This window comes from Ammodytes marinus (genome assembly GCF_949987685.1).
Source record: "Ammodytes marinus genome assembly, chromosome: 2".
NCBI classification, from domain to species: domain Eukaryota; kingdom Metazoa; phylum Chordata; class Actinopteri; order Uranoscopiformes; family Ammodytidae; genus Ammodytes; species Ammodytes marinus.
In genome coordinates this window covers 5134025-5152855 of record NC_137231.1, presented here as the reverse complement: position 1 = coordinate 5152855, position 18831 = coordinate 5134025, and the positions used below count along the sequence as shown (strand labels likewise).

The following is an 18831-nucleotide window of genomic DNA, read 5'->3' as shown; positions in this document are numbered from 1 at the left end:
GCTTCACTGCGCAGGCTCCTGCTGCCACAGCTCAGCCGCCCCATCCCATTGATGAGAACTACACTCACGCTGCTACATGGGCAGCACACTCATACCATCCCGTCGATTCAGAACATCCACAACAAATGGCAGACAGGATTCTACACATTTAAATAATCACGAAACTTGGGATATGGTAAAATCTCTATATCCCTTATTAACTCTTTTGGTATGCTTATTATAACATCAGCAGATAAATGATAGCTTGCAAAAAATGGTTAAAGGTGCACTTTACAGTTTCAGAGGAGGGGGATTTGTTTACAGTTTCAGGGCCTGCAGTTAGTTTACAAAACATTTAGCTACTCTAAACATAATTGTTTGTATTGAATAATTCTATCATTCTAAACTTTAGTAAGAAAAAAATTTAAAACTATGTGGCACCTGGAACCAAATATAAGATATGTTTGTAAACTAAACTGTGGGCCCTCAACCCTAACCCAACAGTTTAATGGTAACCTTTAAGGTAGCTTTTTAGTGCAGTAGTAGCGTCAGTGTTCCAGGGATCACATTTTCCTGAGGAAAATGTATTTATTAAGTTATGAAAATATACCTTAGAAAAAGTGCATGTTTGTGACACAACCAAAGTTACAAAATGCACCTTTAATATGCCAAAGCAACATTACATGAATTGGGAACCCAATCCTTTAGGGTCTCCTCTAGTGATGCTGGTCATTTTAGTTGCCTACTTAAAATGGAGAGCTTCAGACAGCAAAGGCTGAAGTTTCACAAAATGCTCCTGCATAGGTTGCAGTTTGTCAGCATAGAATCTCACTTTAAATCCGTAAGGTGTAAACTTTCCAGTATTTCACACACAACATTATGAAATCAAGATGTTTTATTTTATTTCATATTTCCTCTTCTACAACCGTATCACTGAAATAAGAATGCGTTTTATTCTTATAGGAGGTTGTTTCCCCCCCCCAAACAACACTCACACACAAAGTCCAAATACAAGTTAAAGATAGGGTTGTTTGTTTCACTACAGTGGCATCTTAGATGCTTGAAAATCGTTTTGGTAAAATAAGTAGCAAAACATTGAAACATCAATAAAGAGTTTGCCTTATGTAGTTCCAGACAGGAGAATAAACCTGCACTTTGTGAGATAAAATTTAAAAAAAAGGTTATAAATTGGGCTTTAAAGGCCGCTAAAATAATTAAACGAAGTGAGAAAGGAGAAGAAAGAAAAGGAGAAAAACATTTTTTTTGCTGGGGGAAACACTACCCATCTCAGCCTTGGTCCATAAAGGGCAACATGGGCGTGTGTGGTGAGTGTGAATGGGGGTATGGTTCAGATCATATGTGTCATCTGCAGAGATCATTTCATAGTCGCAGTGCTTGCTCCATCACGTCAGAATGGTGTCGTCTATCTCTTCATTGGAGTCTGGCAGGCTGGCCATCTTTTTCATGGACCGGCGATGACAGTCTGACAGCAGGTCGTTACTGGCAGAGTCCAGAATGGCGGTCATACTCTGAATTTTTTAGAAGGAGCAAAAAAAGTCAACATTAGAAAAAAAACTCTCTTTTCCTATGTTATTATTGAATCAACATCTGTAAATGATAGCAGACGGTGTGTAGTCGGCAGTGGTGGAATGTAACTTTACTACAGTTACTCAAATACTGTACTCAGGTTTGAAGTAGGCCTACTTGTACTTTACTTGAATGTTTTCTTTCATGCTACTCTACTTTCTACTCCACTACAATTCAGTAGGAAATATTCTACTTGTTACTCTACTACATCCAACTGCTAACTTAAGTTACTTGATGTATGCACACAAAACATATGAAGAATCATTTTTAATACAAATATGCCAGAAATGTCACAACTTTTAACACTAGTTTGGGCTGAACTGCCTCCTCCCTGAAATTCAAAAAAGTGCATCAATTGGGCGGTGCTGGGAGGCGGGCTAAAGACAGTAAAGGCCTGTATTCTGATCTCACCCACACCCTGCCTGCCAGTGTTGCCATGTCAGATTTGTACAACCAACCTTGGGCTTGTTTATAAAGCACAGTCACATACTTGCTTCCCATGCATTGAATAATTTTATATTGTATATAATTGGCGTATTGTATATTATTGGCATGTTTTTAGTTTGATATTGAATTTTTGCCTGGTAAACTTATGCTATGTGATCGCAAGCATCATAACGTTAGCGTTACCATCTCTAGGTCGTTGGTGACGTTTCAGTGAAGCACACACCTCACGCTCAAGATCAGCCAATAGAAAAATGTATGAAGTACCCAGGTTTCACCTGTAGAGGCAGTCTCTCTATGCATATTCATACCATAAAATGTTGAATAAACATACTTTGTCTCGACATCATTGTAAATGAGGGTCACACCTCAACTGATCTTTCCAGTATAAAGAAAGGTTAAATTAAATGAAAAATGTACTTAAAGGCCTACTTCACCGGTTTGAATATGAAGGTGTATTGAATTCTGAGATCCTATGTAGTATAAATGTGCAAAAAAAAATTAAATTGGTTCATCCTAGCCTGAGAAAAGGCAGAAAGAGTTTTTTTTTTAACCCTATATTAATCTTACTGTGACATCACAGTAAGATAAATATAGGGTTAAAAAAAAATTACTTTGTAAATATTACTGTGATGTCACAGTAGGAGAAATCACAGTAATATTTACAAAGTAAGGTTTTTTTTTAACCCTATATTTATCTTACTGTGATGTCACAGTAAGATTAATATAGGGTTAAAAAAAACACTCTTTCTGCCTTTTCTCAGGCTAGGATGAACCAATTTCAATTTTTTTTGCACATTTATACTACATAGGATCTCAGAATTCAATACACCTTCATATTCAAACCGGTGAAGTAGGCCTTTAAATGTGGAGAATTTGACCTGGGACAATCAAAAACACTACTAAATTTCCATATAAATTGGTTGTAAGCTGAAAACAGTGGTTTAGGGGTTAAGTTACACCAAGTACATTTTCTTGATTATACTAACAATAATCTTAGGTAACGTAAATGCAGGACCTTCACTTGCACCAGAGAATTTTTTACAGTTTAGTATTTGTACTTTTACTTAAGCAAAGGATCTGAATGTTTCTTTCACAATTGCTCAAGCAACTTAATGCATCTTTTGAGCAACATTCCATATGAGCAAAATACTCTTGATATTTAAATACTTTTAAATTCAGATACTTTTGTACTTTGAATCAAGTGATGACTTTGATGACTATGGCAATCTAGGATGCATGTCCTTAATGCCTGAGGGTTTTCTGAAAAAATACTACGAATTGTAAACGTCTACCAAAACCTTAATATCTAAGCCTGTGTAGCACATAGAAACATGAAATAAAATACATTTAAAAGGTAAGGTTCACAGGTTTTATTTAAACGTGCTCCCTTAGCGCTTACAAACCAATACGTTTTTCAAAAAATCGTTAAAATTAGATGGGAGAAAAGAATAAATATTATAAAATATTTAAAAATAATGTGCTAAATGAGGGTATAATCCTGCTTCCTTTAAGCATGGATAGTAGTGACTGAGTGGAGAGAAAAAAATAGACGGATAGAGGAAGGAAGAAATGGCTTTATTTTATAATTTAGTTCAGTTATCGCTGTCGGGAGCCGATCAGCTGGTCCAAACAGCTGTATACCACGGAGATGAAAACGAAACTGAAACTTAACTATCGCCTGGCTGAGCTGAATTTGAGTTGGAGCAGCAAAATATAGCCTAAATTTATAAATATTGTTAATAAATAGATGCAATGTGTTAGGTGATTTTCATCAGTAGTCTATAGTAGACCTAGATTCTGTACTCTGAACGCCACCAACTGTTCTGTAAAACACTATCGCCGACACAGCCGGTTTATTTTTTATTATTATTATTTTTTGAATTTTTGTATTTATTTATTTTTGATTGACGTGATTTTCGGCAAACCACTCAACATTTGGGTGATCACGTTGTCTTAAAAAATCAACAAAACCCACCTCAAGTGTATTTGAACCAATGACTTAAAATTAGATAAAGCAACAATGCGCAGCAGCCGGCAGGAGATACAATGTTGCATCGCGCAGCAGCCGGCATCAATGGGTTAAGGTTAGTATAGTTTTCAGCTGGTATTCTGACCTGCATGGTTTCCTCTCCCTGGCGCAGTCGGAGCAGGCTGATGATGGTGTGTTCGCTCTGGGCTCTGACGCTGGTGTTCTTGTCCTTGGTGTTGTCCAGCAGGGTCTTGAGCAGAGGCTTGATGAGGTTGACCTCCATGGAGGGCGTGGCCGGGTCTTTGAACACCCACCACAGCACCCGCTCTGACACCAGTCTGATGTCACTGGACTGATTCTGAAGACACTGTGGAGGTCACACAGACAAACACGCTGTCACAACAGTAGAACCTCCATCTACCAAACACTGTTGCAGCAGGCAACTCATCACAATGCCCATCTTCCTATACAAACTCTGGTTAGGGCCGTGTGTGTTTATTTACGGCTACCTGAGATCTATGGCTCTGATGTCAGCTTTCATAGTCAGATTTTAGTGGACACTGTGTGAAAACAATATGTAATGTCAAGCCATGGTATTTGACTCCTGGGGGTTTTAGAGAAAAATGAAGAAGAACGGTTTGAGTTGGACTTGAATGGACTGCATAGGTCATCAGTTCAGGTTTTCTTAACTCGTCCAGTAACTATTTACGACAGAGCATAAGGGCCACACTGAGGGAAAAAATAAATAAATTGTGAGAATAAAGACAATAATACTTAATATTATGAGAATGAAGTTGTATTTTTAGGCTATGTGTTATTTTATAAAAAGAAACACAATGTGTTCCCCTGTGGTAAAATAAGCAACATGGAGTATCTTGTGAAGTTATAGCCTACTACTTCTTTGACAAAGGAAATGCTTCATCTTTTGGCAAATCAGGAGCACGTTATCATACACTGATGTTGACTGCGTGTGGCACTGCTCGACTCCTGAGACAATCACAGGCTAACTGTGAACTGGAGAGTCAGGGTCTCTTGACCCATTGTTCAGGTGTTAAAAACTAGCATTATGCTAATACACTGAAATCAATGCATCTGGTTCGTCCAATGATATTGACATGTCCATATCAAATAAAATCTACAATACAATACAATATAAAAAGGCATGTGTCTCAGGACTGGATTCAGCTTACCTGTGACCTGTGTTTTTTTTTAGCTGGGAGTTTTTTCCTCAGTGGAGCTAAGGGTCTGAGTACAGTGTACGGACTGGGAATCCCACTGAGGCAAATGGCTATTTGTGATATTGGGCTGTATAAATAAAAACTAATTTGATATGATCAAAAAATTAATAAATATGAATAAAAGCTGAAAGAAAAAAATGAATGAATGCCAACAGTGCTTTATATAAATTCTAGGGAAAGCGTAGGGGTGGGTGTAGGGTGAAGACCTTTGAAGTGACTTATTGGCACTCACTTCCTCATATGCAAAGGGAAGTAAACGGCCAACGGCCTGTGATGATCAACTGGATGAAAGAGTTCCTGCTTTACCTTGACAAACAGTGTGACGGTGTGCGGGGAAACACTGCTGCTTCCCTCCGTTCTGAGGTGATGCCTCATCATGTATCCCATGGCTCTGATCCCACTGGTGGCAATGGGGATCTGGAAGAGGGACACAGTCACAACATGTACTCACACACACACAAGGGCAACAGGAATGGATGTACACGGAAGGGAACCGTAGACAACCTCTATACTAATCATGTTATGGACTGTACCTTTCTTTAGATTTGTTATTTAGAAAAAGAATAGAAATTCAAAAATGGGCAAATAAGAATGACTTATTTTTTTTTAAATTATCTGTTGATTCTTAAATTGAATAGTGTTTAAGAAGAATTCTGCAATGATTGTTTTCTGTATGTAGTGAGGCTACTGTTAGTTTCCGTGTTCAATCGTGGGGGCAAGTTTTTACGAAGGTCTACTTAAATGAGTAGTTTGACATTTTGGGAAAAGATTGACTGTGTGCTATGAATGTGAAGCCAAAGCCAGCAGACAGTAAGCTCAGCATTAGGACTGTAAGCAAAATCCACCTACCAGCACCTCTGAAGCTCACGAGTTAACACACAATGGGCCAGTTTCACAGACATGGATTAAGCCAAGTCCTGGGGCCTATTGCATAAAAGTGGAATTAAGATATCCAGGATGATTGATAAAGCCAGCCTTGACAAAGTCTAGCCTGGGCACTTTGGATTAGTCAGTTGCATAAATGCCAATCCAGGACGAAAAGGGGCCGCTTTGTCAAGCCAGGTGTAAGTTATTCTATTAAAAGGGACTCTTACCGATCCTGCAATTGAGAATTACAGCATTATCATACCATCCCGCCTCCCTCCAATGCCCCCACACCCTCGTTCCATGCTTGTATCACTGGTTTCACTTCAGAGGTGTCGGCCAGAATACCACTTATGGCCAAAGGCGTCAGATTATAAGCATGAGACTAGGAGAGGAGGAGTAGGGTTTTATCCGCTCTTTATTTTCCTTCGTTCACAGGCACAGTCGCATATAGATCGCGGGAAAAGAACAAAGGTTTAAACTCCGCTCGTGAGGAGACGTTACAACAGCTGTTGCGACCCGCAGCCGTTAATAACATGCAAACTATATTACAACAGCGATCGGGACTGCATGTAGGCTACATACTCACACACGGGTGATTCACATTTAAACTCAGATAAACACGTTTCCATGTGGAATGATCGCTTACTGCGGCAACGCTCACACATCTGACCGAGGGAGAAGAGAACGGAAACTAAACAGGCTCTCTGGCCGACTGACGTCACGGCCCTAACTGACTGCTATCCACACTGAACAAAACACATCTTAACACACTGTAAGAAATAACAACACTGTAACTTATGAACGTTGGGGCCTTTTCTACAATGGTCGCTACTCGCTACTGTCTGCCGTGGAATCAAAACAAACCCTCTAGTTGAGAATGCGCAATACAGAAGCAGACCGCAAACAGACAGGTCTGTCGGCCAATCAAATCGTTCGGTCCGAACGATTTGATTGGTTGAATTTTATATATATTTTTCATAATATTATGAGATTGAAATCATTGTTTGTTTTTACTCCTGGTGGGTCTGTCTTGCTTTTTAGAGTGTAATTACCTTATTAATACCATTTTAACTTAATCCAAAAAAAGTGTAAAAATGCAACAAAGGTAAGAGTCCCTTTAAGTGCCAGCCCACAGCTTTCAGAAGTAGACCCAGAGATCGAACACAGATTTACTGATGTAAAAATGGAAAAGACGGCCCATTTTCCCACAATGCCTTGCTAGTTTAAACCGTAAGTGAGGGGGCAGTTAATTTCATACAGCAGATGTATTCTCTGCCAACTGATCTTGATGTCCCTGCATTGTTTCATGATAAAATAGTTGACAGTGAGCAGTCTGAAAGTGCATCTAAAAAATAGAATATCATGGAAAGTCCATTCAAAAAGTGAAACTTTCATAGATTCATTACACAAAGTGAAATATGTCAGGCCTTTTTTTTGGATGATTGATTGATCATGGAATAAAAAATCCAGTATCTCAAAATATTAGAATATTACATACAACCAATCAGAAAAAGGAATACAGAAATGTTGACCTTCTGAAAAATATGTTTATTCTAGATTAATTTCACCTCATGTGTAATGAATCTAGGATATATTTAAATTTCACTTTTTGAATTAAATTACAGAAAAAAAGGAAAAACCTTTTAGATAAACCTCGATATAGTTATAAGTACAAAGTGAATTTATTTTACCGACATTTGCAACGTCATCTGCCATCGATAATCAATTGTATAAATATAGCCTGCAATATGAACAGAAAATCACATAAATTATTATAATTTATATAATTTCATCTTAATCTAATTATAATTAAGTTAATTATAAATGGTTCAGGTTAAATAAATAAATTAGGTTAAATAATGAAGATCATGGAATAACTGTTAAACACCTTGATTTCAGATCGGAGTGACAGCTGACTGAGCCAGGCAACATAATAAGTTTATCCTTTATGTTTAACGTAAAAGATAAATCTCCATGGTAACTTATGTCCCTCCACTTTTATGCAACCGGATCATGGCTAATGCAAGTCAGGATAACAGAAATATCCTAGCTTAATCCCTTAACTTAGTTTTATGCAACAGGCCCCTGGACTAAATGGAATTATTAATGGAGATTGTTCATTGAAAGTACAATTTAGTCGAGGACTCGACTTAATACATGTCTGTGAAACTGGCCCTATATGCTGTTGCCTTTATCAGTGTACAAACAATTAGTTGTGGTTTTGAAGTGCGTTGTGGCTATAACCGTTTCTTGGCAGCAAGCAGTGACTTCCTGGAGTCTCAGCTGGTTGCCTTGCAACCTAAATGTAACAAGAAGTCTCCAGCCAAGACAGTGTTACAGCAAAAAATAAAACTCAACTTGACAATAAGAATATTTCCCAAAATATCAATCTATTTCTTAAAAAGTTGCCTCGTATAGGGAAGTGATTGCAGCCGGTATTAGTTCAGGGGAGACATGAGAAATAAAATGTGAAAGAACTGAGTGACACACAAAGGTTCTCACCCTGTCTGCGGTGGCGTTGGCCAGAATAGCCTCTGTCACAGTATCAGAGTATTCTTTGACACAAAGCTTCTCTGGAGCAGACTTGACAGCTATGGCCAGGGCCATGCTGCGACCATGACGCACCATCCAGTCAACACCAGACACGTCCGCTAAAGGGAGGGAGGAAAGGGTTAGCTCCTGTACATAAGCAGCAGAGAAACTCACACGCACACACACACACACGCTTTATGACAAGTGTTACTATGAACATTTATAAAATGAACATAAACACTATTTGGGCTACAACTAAGCAAAAACACATTTACTACTAAGTCCCTATTATTATTTCAGTCTGTAAACCAAGTTAAATCTAGAAATAAACAGCAATTAGGGGCCTCGATGACATATGAATGGGCAACATTTGTACAATAACTTTGCATAGAAATACCAACCCAAGACGTGCTGAAGTAACACACTCTTCAGCTCCTCCTCAGACAGGAAGGCACACATCTCACCAACACAGCCGGCTGACGCCATTCGTGTTGCATCCTACACACGCACACAGACAGACAGAAAGACAGACAGACAGTCATTTATATTGAAACACACAGTGAGACTCTAACCACCTTTTTAGAAAAACCACATCCTCTCAGCCTGACTTCCGTTTTTCTGCTGTGATCACAGAGGAAACTACACCAGTGAAACTCTGTCTAATACCTTTCTACGTGTTTATATAGACAGTTTACATTGGATTTTCTCTGGTAATTACTTAATGTATTCAGCAGCTATGTATGGCCCTCGGGTAGAAAAAAAAGGGCGTGCTGCCACGGTTACAAACTAAATCTTTTCAGCTGCATATGCTCCTCCTGTCATACCTCGTCATGTCCCAGCATGCCTAGCAGTGTGGTGGTGATGTTCTTGCGGATGGCTGGGTCCACCTTTGAACCAGCCCCCTGGATGACAAACCTTAAGGCTTGGAGCATAGTCTCCCTGTGTGAGGGGTAGAGAGTACGTCAGAACAACAACCGCATAGACACTTTTATTGATGATATATATATATATATATATATATATATATATATATATATATATATATATATATATATATATATATATATATATTTTTTTTTTTTAAGATAATTTTTTTGGCATTTCAAGCTTTATTTGACAGTACAGAGTTGAAATGGGGAGACAGAGAGAGAGGGGGGATGACATGCAGTAAAGGTCCACGGGTCGGATTAAAACTCGCGACGAAGGCCAGAGCCAATATGGTACACGCTCTATCCACTACACCACCGGAGCGCCCCATTATTGATGACATTTAAAGAGCATTCACCAATACTACTGAGCCTTATAAGGTCATATTTCATTTAATGTGGTTCTTTGCGCAGTGTTTCCCGCAAGAAATGTGTGAGTTAAGGTGCCGGTTTTTCGATTTCTGTGGACAATACTGCGATGCGATAGCCTATAATAGATTAATGGTTATTATATCTGTCAGATTTTTATTTTATTTTTTAATACAGAGGTTATTGATCGTTTTGGAATGTGTTTTTCTCAATTTGAAACATGAAAATAAAGCAGAATTAAAAATTCAGAAGATAAATATTGTTGGCCTCCACTAGCATGCTCTTTTCAAAATAACTTAACAGTAAATATATAAATAATAATAATAAATACAATGTGTTTTCCCCTTGAAAATAAATAGAAGCAGTGTGGCACTTCTGTAAACTGATTTGTGAAGCAGATAACAATTTAAATGATACAGATTAAAAAAAACATGGACCATATTCATTTTTGACATAAACAAATTTTCACAGTAAATTAAACTCGTCAGTGTCCTCTGGTGGACTAATGTTTTAACGGGGAGACTTTTTAAACAGTGCACATCTGTACTGACATGTCTTATGGGACAAATGTCAAATCAAACTAATTATTGAACAGTTTGGGTTGATTTAGTGGTGAGAGATACGTCTATAGTTTCAGTAACAGATGTAGTGTTTTTTCATTCTTATTGGATTCCCAGCAGTATGGAAACAAAGTCAATACAAATCATCCCAAACCAGATGTAGGAGGAGATCAAGTGTGATTTAATATGTGATGTCTATTTTTGGGTCTGTGATAATAATAGTGTTTCCAAATAAAGTTTGCTTGGGAGAAGTTGACAGAGTAATCTTTTATCAAAGTCTCTTGTATGTGTAGATTTCAGGTAAGTTGTGTGTGAGAGCTGACCTGACTCCTGCGTCCTCTGCGTTGCGGATGGCAGCCAGCTGTTCAGTGAACAGTGGGTCTACCTTGGTGTGGATGGAGACCAGCTGTCCTAAGGCCTCAGCAGCCCTCAGCCGGACAGCCCTGCTGGAGTCCTGCAGGGCCTTCAGGAAGGTAGTCTGCAGCTGGGGCAGGAAGGGCTTCAGGGCAATGCCCACCTGCAGTACAGAGGTTACACTCATTCTTTAACAATCAGACAGAAGTGAAGGTGCTTTGAAACGTTTGTGGCCATCTATAGCATTGTTCCCACTGAGCAGTGTAGTTCAGTTAGGTTAGGTGCGTCTTGGCATGCATTTATCTGCATTTCCTCTGTCAAGAGTTGCGAAGGGTACCCAAATAAGATAGCCGCGCCGCACCAATTTTTGTCATAATTTGATTGGGGTACAAAGCTGTCCCAAAAGGGTGGAGTTACACACTGCAGGGCGTTGATTGGTCCACAGAATCATCATTCCTGGCCGTGTGCAGTCACCTCGGCAAGAATGAAAAGTCTTATGTAGTTACGTAGCTGCTGCGTCCGGTGCCGTCCAACAGCTGTTACCCATATACTGTATATACTATACTTTGAACACGTCCGGCATAAACCCTATCTACCAAGTAAGGGTAGGAAGGGCAGTGGAAACGCAAACCAGATCTAGTGTTTCCGTGCCCTTCCGAACCGAACCGTGCTGCTTGGTGGAAACAAGGCTTTTGGTGTGGCATGAAGAGAGGCGTGTACAGACCTTGGCCAGCAGCAGGGTGAGAGTCTCCAGCAGAGCGCTCTTCACAGAAGAGGAGAAGCGGTCTCCTAGGATCCGAATGAGCGGCCCGGTGATGTTAATGACAGAGGGCTTAAGCGCCTCCGGAGAGGTCAGTTTGATGACTCCTCCCAGGGCTTTAGCCGCCTCCTCTTTCTGCTCAGGGCTGCCGGTGAGGACGCCTTCTCGAAGGACAGGCAGGATACAGGTCACTCCCTGTGGAAAACAAAGACCAAGAACAAGGATTGATTGACAAGTGATTTCTGCTTTATTTGTTAGTCTATATCATGTCAAAATTGTCAAACAGCAACAGCACATTCTGACTCATTAGTGAACATGGATCCAATGAATTGTTGCATTGTAAAAAAGGACTCCAATCAATCAATCAATACATATATGGTACGTGTTATTATTGTGACATAAACCTATTCCCTGAGAATTTCGCAGTTTTGTCTGTGGATTAGTTTCAGTGATTGAACATCGTGAGCGGACATCTGTGATAGAGGTGTTTTGCAGTCCTGATTTGCGGCATTAGCATTCAACTGTAAAGATAGCTTCTTCACAAGAAGCAGGCAAATTATATTGAAAATATTTTAGATTTTTGTTTGAACTTATTGTAACTTCCAAAACAACTAACTGTAGTGCGGGGGAGAGATTAAGGTAGCAGTGATGCCTGTGTCAGGGGGAGGAGCCTTCTCACCTTCTTGGGCAGACAGAAACCAGGCAGGTGAGGTCCCTTGACCTCTGCAGCCACTGACTTAATGTCTTTATGCAGGTCGTCGATCAGAGCCAGCTGGCTGCTTGCATCCAGTTTCTAGACAAGAAAAAAACAAACAATACTAAGACGTTGAACTTTTCTGTACTGACGTCTCATTCAAGTGTTTTCATTGAGTTTCTAAATGCAAAAAACACATAACAAGCAGACATAATAATACTGTACTGTCGTCCTTTGACAATAGTGGTGACAACTAAGGTGTCAGACTGTCTTCACAACAACAACAAGACAAAAGTATGAAGACTGAATGCCCTCTTGTATCTATTGTTGGCCTGTCAACACACCTTGGTAATGTTGTTGATGGTGTCCCAGCTCTGAGCCAGGACCTCTGGGTTGGAGTCGTTGAGGAGGCGGATGAGGCCTGACAGCAGGTTGCGGGTGTGGTTGCTGTAGTCCAGGCGCGTGCGGGCAAAGTATCCGTTGAGCATGGTGACGGCGGCCTGCCTGAGGCCCGGGTCGGCGTTCCGCGTGTTCTCCAGCAGGTCGTCTATGATCAGCCTCTGACCCAGGTCGTCCTCCACTGACAGGATCAGAGTCAGACAGCTGTGGAGCTCCTGAAGACAAAAGGCAACACCATAGAGGTTAAAGGAGCAGTAAGTCAATTGGTCCTTTTAGCTCACTTCCTGTCAGAGAGTGCAGTAAGCAGTCCCCTCCCTCGTCCCTACGTCACCACCACATGAACACACAGCCGTCTTCATCCGATAGGGCCGCGATGGAGAGCAGCGAGTCATCGTTCACGGGCAGAGAGACCCGCCTCTTTATAGCGCTCTGTCTCCTGATTGGATAAAAGGAGCGGGATACTCAAAATTTTATCTGGCATTTACTGCAAAGCTGAATGACGGGGAGACCTGTGTTATGAACTGTGCATACTGTTTAAGTGATGGCTGTATGAATATAGAGATTTAACACATAAATTACAAAAAAAATATCACTTCTCCTTTAAGGTAAAGCTCTTTATGAGGAGAGAAGCAAAGGCTCAAACATGACAGCAGCAAGTAAACAGCTGCTTTTATCAAGATATGGTATTAGATGGATTCATTGGACAACGATACCATATTTGCTGATGTCACAAAGTCTGCCGCTATACGAGTTCGATTCAATTCAGGGGCCTGCGATTGATATGAGACGATATCCTATGCCCATTTAACACAATATGTCACATTTATATCAACTCACACAAAAACAACTAAAATATGATTTTACCATTTTATTTCTCCCAGATATTAAAAAAATAAATACATTATGTTAATGTTTGGGCATTGCATCGATACGATTGGATCTTAGGCCAATGATACGTAGATATGTGGTTGTTACATTCCCTAAGCAGTAGATATTCTCCCTGCGTTCCAATCCCCATACTTCCATGCTATTTAGTATGCCAGAAAAAGATTTAGGATGTCCCAATACATGCATTTCAATTGTAGTATGCTGAAAATACATAAATGCCCCATTAACTCTTCGTCTTTATTCTTGACATTTCTCGACATAATGAAAAAAAATCTTCCTTATGTGATTTTCTTTTCTCTCCTGTGGCCCTTAAAACTGTTCTGTACTTTAGTATGTTAGTGTAGTAAAAAGAAAGAGTATGTGATTTGGAACGCAGGGTCTATCTAGTTTGTGCCGGTGTCACCTGTGCTTGGTCCTCTTGTCCCAGCTTCTCTTTGAGGGAGAAGAGCAGTGCGGGCATGATGACCCCTAGGTGGCGCGTCAGAGCGTCTCCAGCCACAGCTGACAGGAAGGCCAGCACACGGGTGTTCACGGGAGGAGCGATGAGCTGGTAACCAACAGAGAAAACATCGGCTTAAAGTCACATACACTCAAAACCATACAGGATTCACTTTCTCCACATTTTCAAAATTCCATACTTTTTTTAGACTCAAATTGCCAGGATTCTCTGTATTTATGTTCAGTCCATATTTGACATCAGAATACAAATAGGAAGATGCTTATAATGTAAAGAAATGGTTGTGAAGCCGTTCTGGAGAACTTGCATAAACCCGTGACAATCTCTTGGCCCAAACTCGAGACAAAATCTTGTTTAGATTCATATCAAAAGACCAGTGGATAGTGTAAGCTGCTTTGTTTTAGGTTGTATTTTTTTTTTACATATATATTTTTTAGTAGGCACAATAGTCAGGAAACACAAATATTTGTCCTTATTCCTTTGTTTTTGTCCATACTTATCCAGACTTGGAAAATACTAAAAATTAAATTCCATACTTTTTCCCATGCTGATAATAAAGCCTGAACAAGGAACCCTTGAGTGTAACGCTTTACCTTTGGGACCAGGTAAGGCAGCACAGAGCGACTCTTCACCGCCATGACCTGCTTCAGGCCGTCCAAGGCAAACTCGGCCGTCTCCTCGTCATCCTGACAAAAAGACATCCGAGTGTGTTAAATCCAGACTAAAAAACACATTTCAATGCTGTCCTTTGCTATGGCTATGGCTGTGAACGGTGTCCCATCCCACTCACTCACCAGCTGTTTGAGCAGAGCGGGCAGGATGTCGTCCAGCGCCTGGTGGCCGATGGTGGCGTGGAGCTGCTCGAAGGTTTTGGCTGCGGCCTCTCGCACCTCCTCCAGGGGGTCACACAGAGCCTTCCTCACCGTGGGGACCAGGGACTCGGAGAAGATCAGCACCTAAACAATGCACAAACACAAGCGGGTTAATACGGTGCTTTTGATCTATTTATACTAATCTACTGTATATTGCACATATTGTCAATAATGTTCTTCATATTGCATAGTTTTCCATTTTGGAGTTTAATAAAGTAACTCTGCAGCGTGTGTGTGTGTGACTCACTGCATCTCTGCTGGTGGACTTCATGATCTCACTGAGGCCGATGCAGACTCCTTGCCTCTCGTCACTCTTGTCTGAGCGCAGGCCCTTCTCCAGGATGGGAATGATCTCTGGGAGGATCTTCTCTCCCAGCTTCCTCACCAGGTCGCCCAGTGTGCGAGCAGCGATCTGAAACACACACGGCCACACACAGCAGTCAGTAAAGGGAACCGTGTGGAATGGTATTCACAGAGACCACAGCAGGTAAACGCTGACAAAGTTGCACAACATATTCTGCTTGGGGTGACAATTCTAGTCAAGACAATAATCCAAATGAGGTTTTTCCATGTGCAGCAGCTACAGGAAAATTATGTTAATCAGCATATTATGAATAAACCAGTGAACTTATAACACTAAGTATGTTATATTATAGTAAATATATTATATATATTTATAGTATATTTAGTGCGAGTAAGGGGCATACATGCCTCAATGTGATTAAGATGTCTAAATTCGATAATGCCTTACTACTACTATGACCTTATTCTGAGCAAGGTGCTGTTTACACGGGAACGTCTAATTCAGAAAGTGATCCTAAGCGGGTTAATATGGGAGTATTGCTGTGCATGTAAACGTGGTGACTGACGGGCGCTGAGCAGGGGTTATCAAAAGGAGTAATACCGTTCTCTTGTCGGACCAGGTGGAGGCCAAGAAGCCCAGCAGGAGAGTGAAGAGGGTGGGCAGGATCTCTCGCAGGGTCCTGGGCGTGTTGGACACCACGATCTTCCAGACGTGAAGCGAAGCCTGACGCACCACCAGCTGAGTGTCCACGCGGCCCATGTAGAGGCCGGACAGCACGCGGTTACGCCGCTCTGCACCCAGAGCTCCAATGATGGCCTGGGAGAGGAGAGGTCAAAGGTCAGGCTATCTTTAGGACACCTCAAGGCAGCATGACAAAAGCTGTGATATTTACAGAGCCTAGGCTGTGTATGAACACCAGATTTATTTTGAGGATTAGAACAAAGGGTCTCCAGAATCACCGACTCCGCCTTTATATGCCTATATTAACTGGATGGGTCTGCAGAGGAATTCTTAGTATAAAGAGAACATGTCTCGTACTTTATTGGATTGAGCCGTTCCAAAGTTGTCATCTTCGGACGCGGTCTCTGTGGTCATCTTTCCTGACACTCCAGAGATGTGGAACAACAGATCTCCAAGCAGCTGAACGGAGCTGAACCTGCAAAACGACATGGACGCACAACCCGTCAATATAAGAGTAATATTCATTCAATTAGCTAATGTATGAGCGTGTGCTAAAGTCTGACCTGATTCTCCACAGGTCATCAAACAGACCCTGTTCCAGCTCAGGCAGCAGCAGTGCGATGGCGGTCTCTGCGTACATACTGATGATCCTCTGGCCAGCCTTCAGCGCCGTGTCTCTCACATATTCATTCTCATCAGCCAGAGCCTGGTGGACAACACAGAGGGAGGGGGGGAGAGCCAATCTTTAATACCGTGTGTGTGTGTGTGTGTGTGTGTGTGTGTGTGTGTGTGTGTGTGTGTGTGTGTGTGTGTGTGTGTGTGTGTGTGTTTGTTTTCTGAAGATTATCTACTGAAACAAGGAAGCTTTCTCCAAACCTATTTGAGGTCTTCTACGTTTAATTATTGTTATTGTACTCTTAGATCAAATGATTGTGCTGGAACCATCATTTGAAATCATGCAGTTGGTTCAACAAACCAATACTGATATGCAAACTTACATTGGAATAACATACACATATTTAATGAATAATTTAGTTTTTACAGGTCTAGGTTAATAATTAAAAAGCCATATATATATTCTCCTAAAAAAAAAAGGTGGGTATATTCTCAGATAGATTTTAGAAATCATAGGAAAGCTTTACCCCCTAGTAAGATAAGTGAAAGTATAGAAAAATATGAGTCACAAAAACAACCAAATACTTTCTAATACTAGTTGCGATACCTTGAGGATGCAGGGGATGATGGGCCCAACGTAGGGCGTGAACCTCTCTCCAAAGGTGAGGGGCAGGTAGATGAACATCATGATGTAGCCGTCTCTGACGTGGGAAGCGATGTCTTCCTTGCTGGCTGTTTGCACCACGTCGGGCATCAGCTTGTCCAGCTTCTCCACTCCCAGTCCAGCCATCACCTCAGCCAGACCTGACGACAACACACACACACACACACACACACACACAGTCAGTGAGTGATTTGATGATGAATGGCATTCAGGGCTTAACAGAAACACACAGTCAGTTCTGTTTGTTCTGTGATGCCCTGTTTTGTGCTCTATCTTGTTTAATTGTATTTTCTTTTAACATTGATTTCAGGGGACTGCAGAAAATAGCCTTTTGGCTAACTCTGGCATTCTTAACCCATGTATGATAATGTGTTTTATTAATTTGCACTGTCCCCTTCTTAAATAAAATGAATTGAATAGAATTGAGTGTAAAGGAACACACCTTGTGCGGCTCCTGAGCGATCCACAGAGCTCTGTTCAGAGGCCAGTGTCTCCATGAGCCAGGGCAGCAGGTCATCAAAGCAGGACTCACCCATCCCCTTCACCATGGCTCCCAGGGCTTTGGCGGACACTGTGCGCACCTGGAGGGTACAAGAGATGGAGCCAAGCTTTAACTTCACACACACACATACACACAGGACATATTACTGCGGTTCAGTGAATCACTAACCTCAGGCACCGGGTCCAACAGAGAGGCCTTCAGTCCAGGAATAACACTGGGCAGGTAGGGGGACAGATCCTGTAAACAACAAATGCATACCACAACATGAACACAAATGTCAGAATGTCCTCAGAACTGTCTAATAACAGCTTTAGCTCTTGGTAATATATGGTGCTTGCTGCTGCGTACCTTCTGGTCAGTGAGGGAGTACATGTTGCCTATGATCTGAGCGGCCATCTTGCGCGTGTCGGTGGAGCGGTCCTGGAAGGCCCTCTGTACGATGGGCATGATGAGGGCCAGGGAGGGAGCGTCGATGAAGTGGACAAACTTGGTGTCCAGCAGCGTCTGCAGGCACGTCTGAGTCCTCCTGGACGGTTCAGTCAGAGCGTCCAGCAGAATGGGCGTAATGGCTGACAGAGGGACAATGACATGGCTATAAAAACACTATGTCACTAAATGTCCGTGGGGAAAGAAAAGCAACTTTTATATATAATATAAATACTTTTCTGGCAGCATTATGAGCCAACCAAACAACTCATGGATTTATTCTGGTTGGCCATGTCAAAACACAATTCAATGCACATAGCACAAATTCTGATTATAGTCCTAAATGCTGTTGTCCTATTGGGCTACATAATATTGTACATGGATGCCCTCATTAGTTCAATCAACTCTTATATTTACAAAGCATAGATTAACTTTAATATTTTTAATTATTATGTTATATTTACTATGAATATATAAAGCTGGACGATGGCCATTTTAAATACTGTAACCCCAGTGTAACTAGAGCCATTAAGACATTAAAACCAGACACAAAGATGAAAAACAAGACCCAATATGCTGTTGCCTTAAAGATAACGCCACAGAATTAGGATTTCACTCCTACACTGTCTGACCCACAATGACAGTTTTAAACAGTAAATCCAAACTGATGCAGTAGAACCAGATGTGTTGTCTTTTCCATCCCATGCATGTGGTAAGTTCTTTCAGATTGTTTCTGGGCAA

At 41.1% G+C, this 18831-nt stretch overlaps 1 protein-coding gene across 1 annotated transcript in view; it reads right to left on the bottom strand.

The window, feature by feature from the left end:
- Positions 1-710: 710 nt before the first annotated feature.
- Positions 711-18831, bottom strand: part of gcn1 (GCN1 activator of EIF2AK4) — a 45229-nt gene continuing 27108 nt past the window's right edge. The window contains exons 37-57 of the mRNA XM_080045519.1: positions 18013-18233; positions 17833-17901; positions 17605-17743; positions 17106-17302; positions 16447-16589; positions 16241-16358; positions 15803-16018; positions 15146-15310; positions 14821-14982; positions 14620-14712; positions 13973-14116; positions 12627-12896; positions 12268-12381; positions 11553-11783; positions 10798-10991; positions 9444-9558; positions 9021-9117; positions 8590-8738; positions 5527-5637; positions 4128-4349; positions 711-1508 (exon numbers count right to left, since the gene is read on the bottom strand). Coding sequence (XP_079901645.1) covers positions 1383-1508; positions 4128-4349; positions 5527-5637; positions 8590-8738; positions 9021-9117; positions 9444-9558; positions 10798-10991; positions 11553-11783; positions 12268-12381; positions 12627-12896; positions 13973-14116; positions 14620-14712; positions 14821-14982; positions 15146-15310; positions 15803-16018; positions 16241-16358; positions 16447-16589; positions 17106-17302; positions 17605-17743; positions 17833-17901; positions 18013-18233 — 3296 coding nt within the window. The 3' untranslated portion in view covers positions 711-1382. The remainder of the gene's footprint in view (positions 1509-4127; positions 4350-5526; positions 5638-8589; positions 8739-9020; positions 9118-9443; positions 9559-10797; positions 10992-11552; positions 11784-12267; positions 12382-12626; positions 12897-13972; positions 14117-14619; positions 14713-14820; positions 14983-15145; positions 15311-15802; positions 16019-16240; positions 16359-16446; positions 16590-17105; positions 17303-17604; positions 17744-17832; positions 17902-18012; positions 18234-18831) is intronic.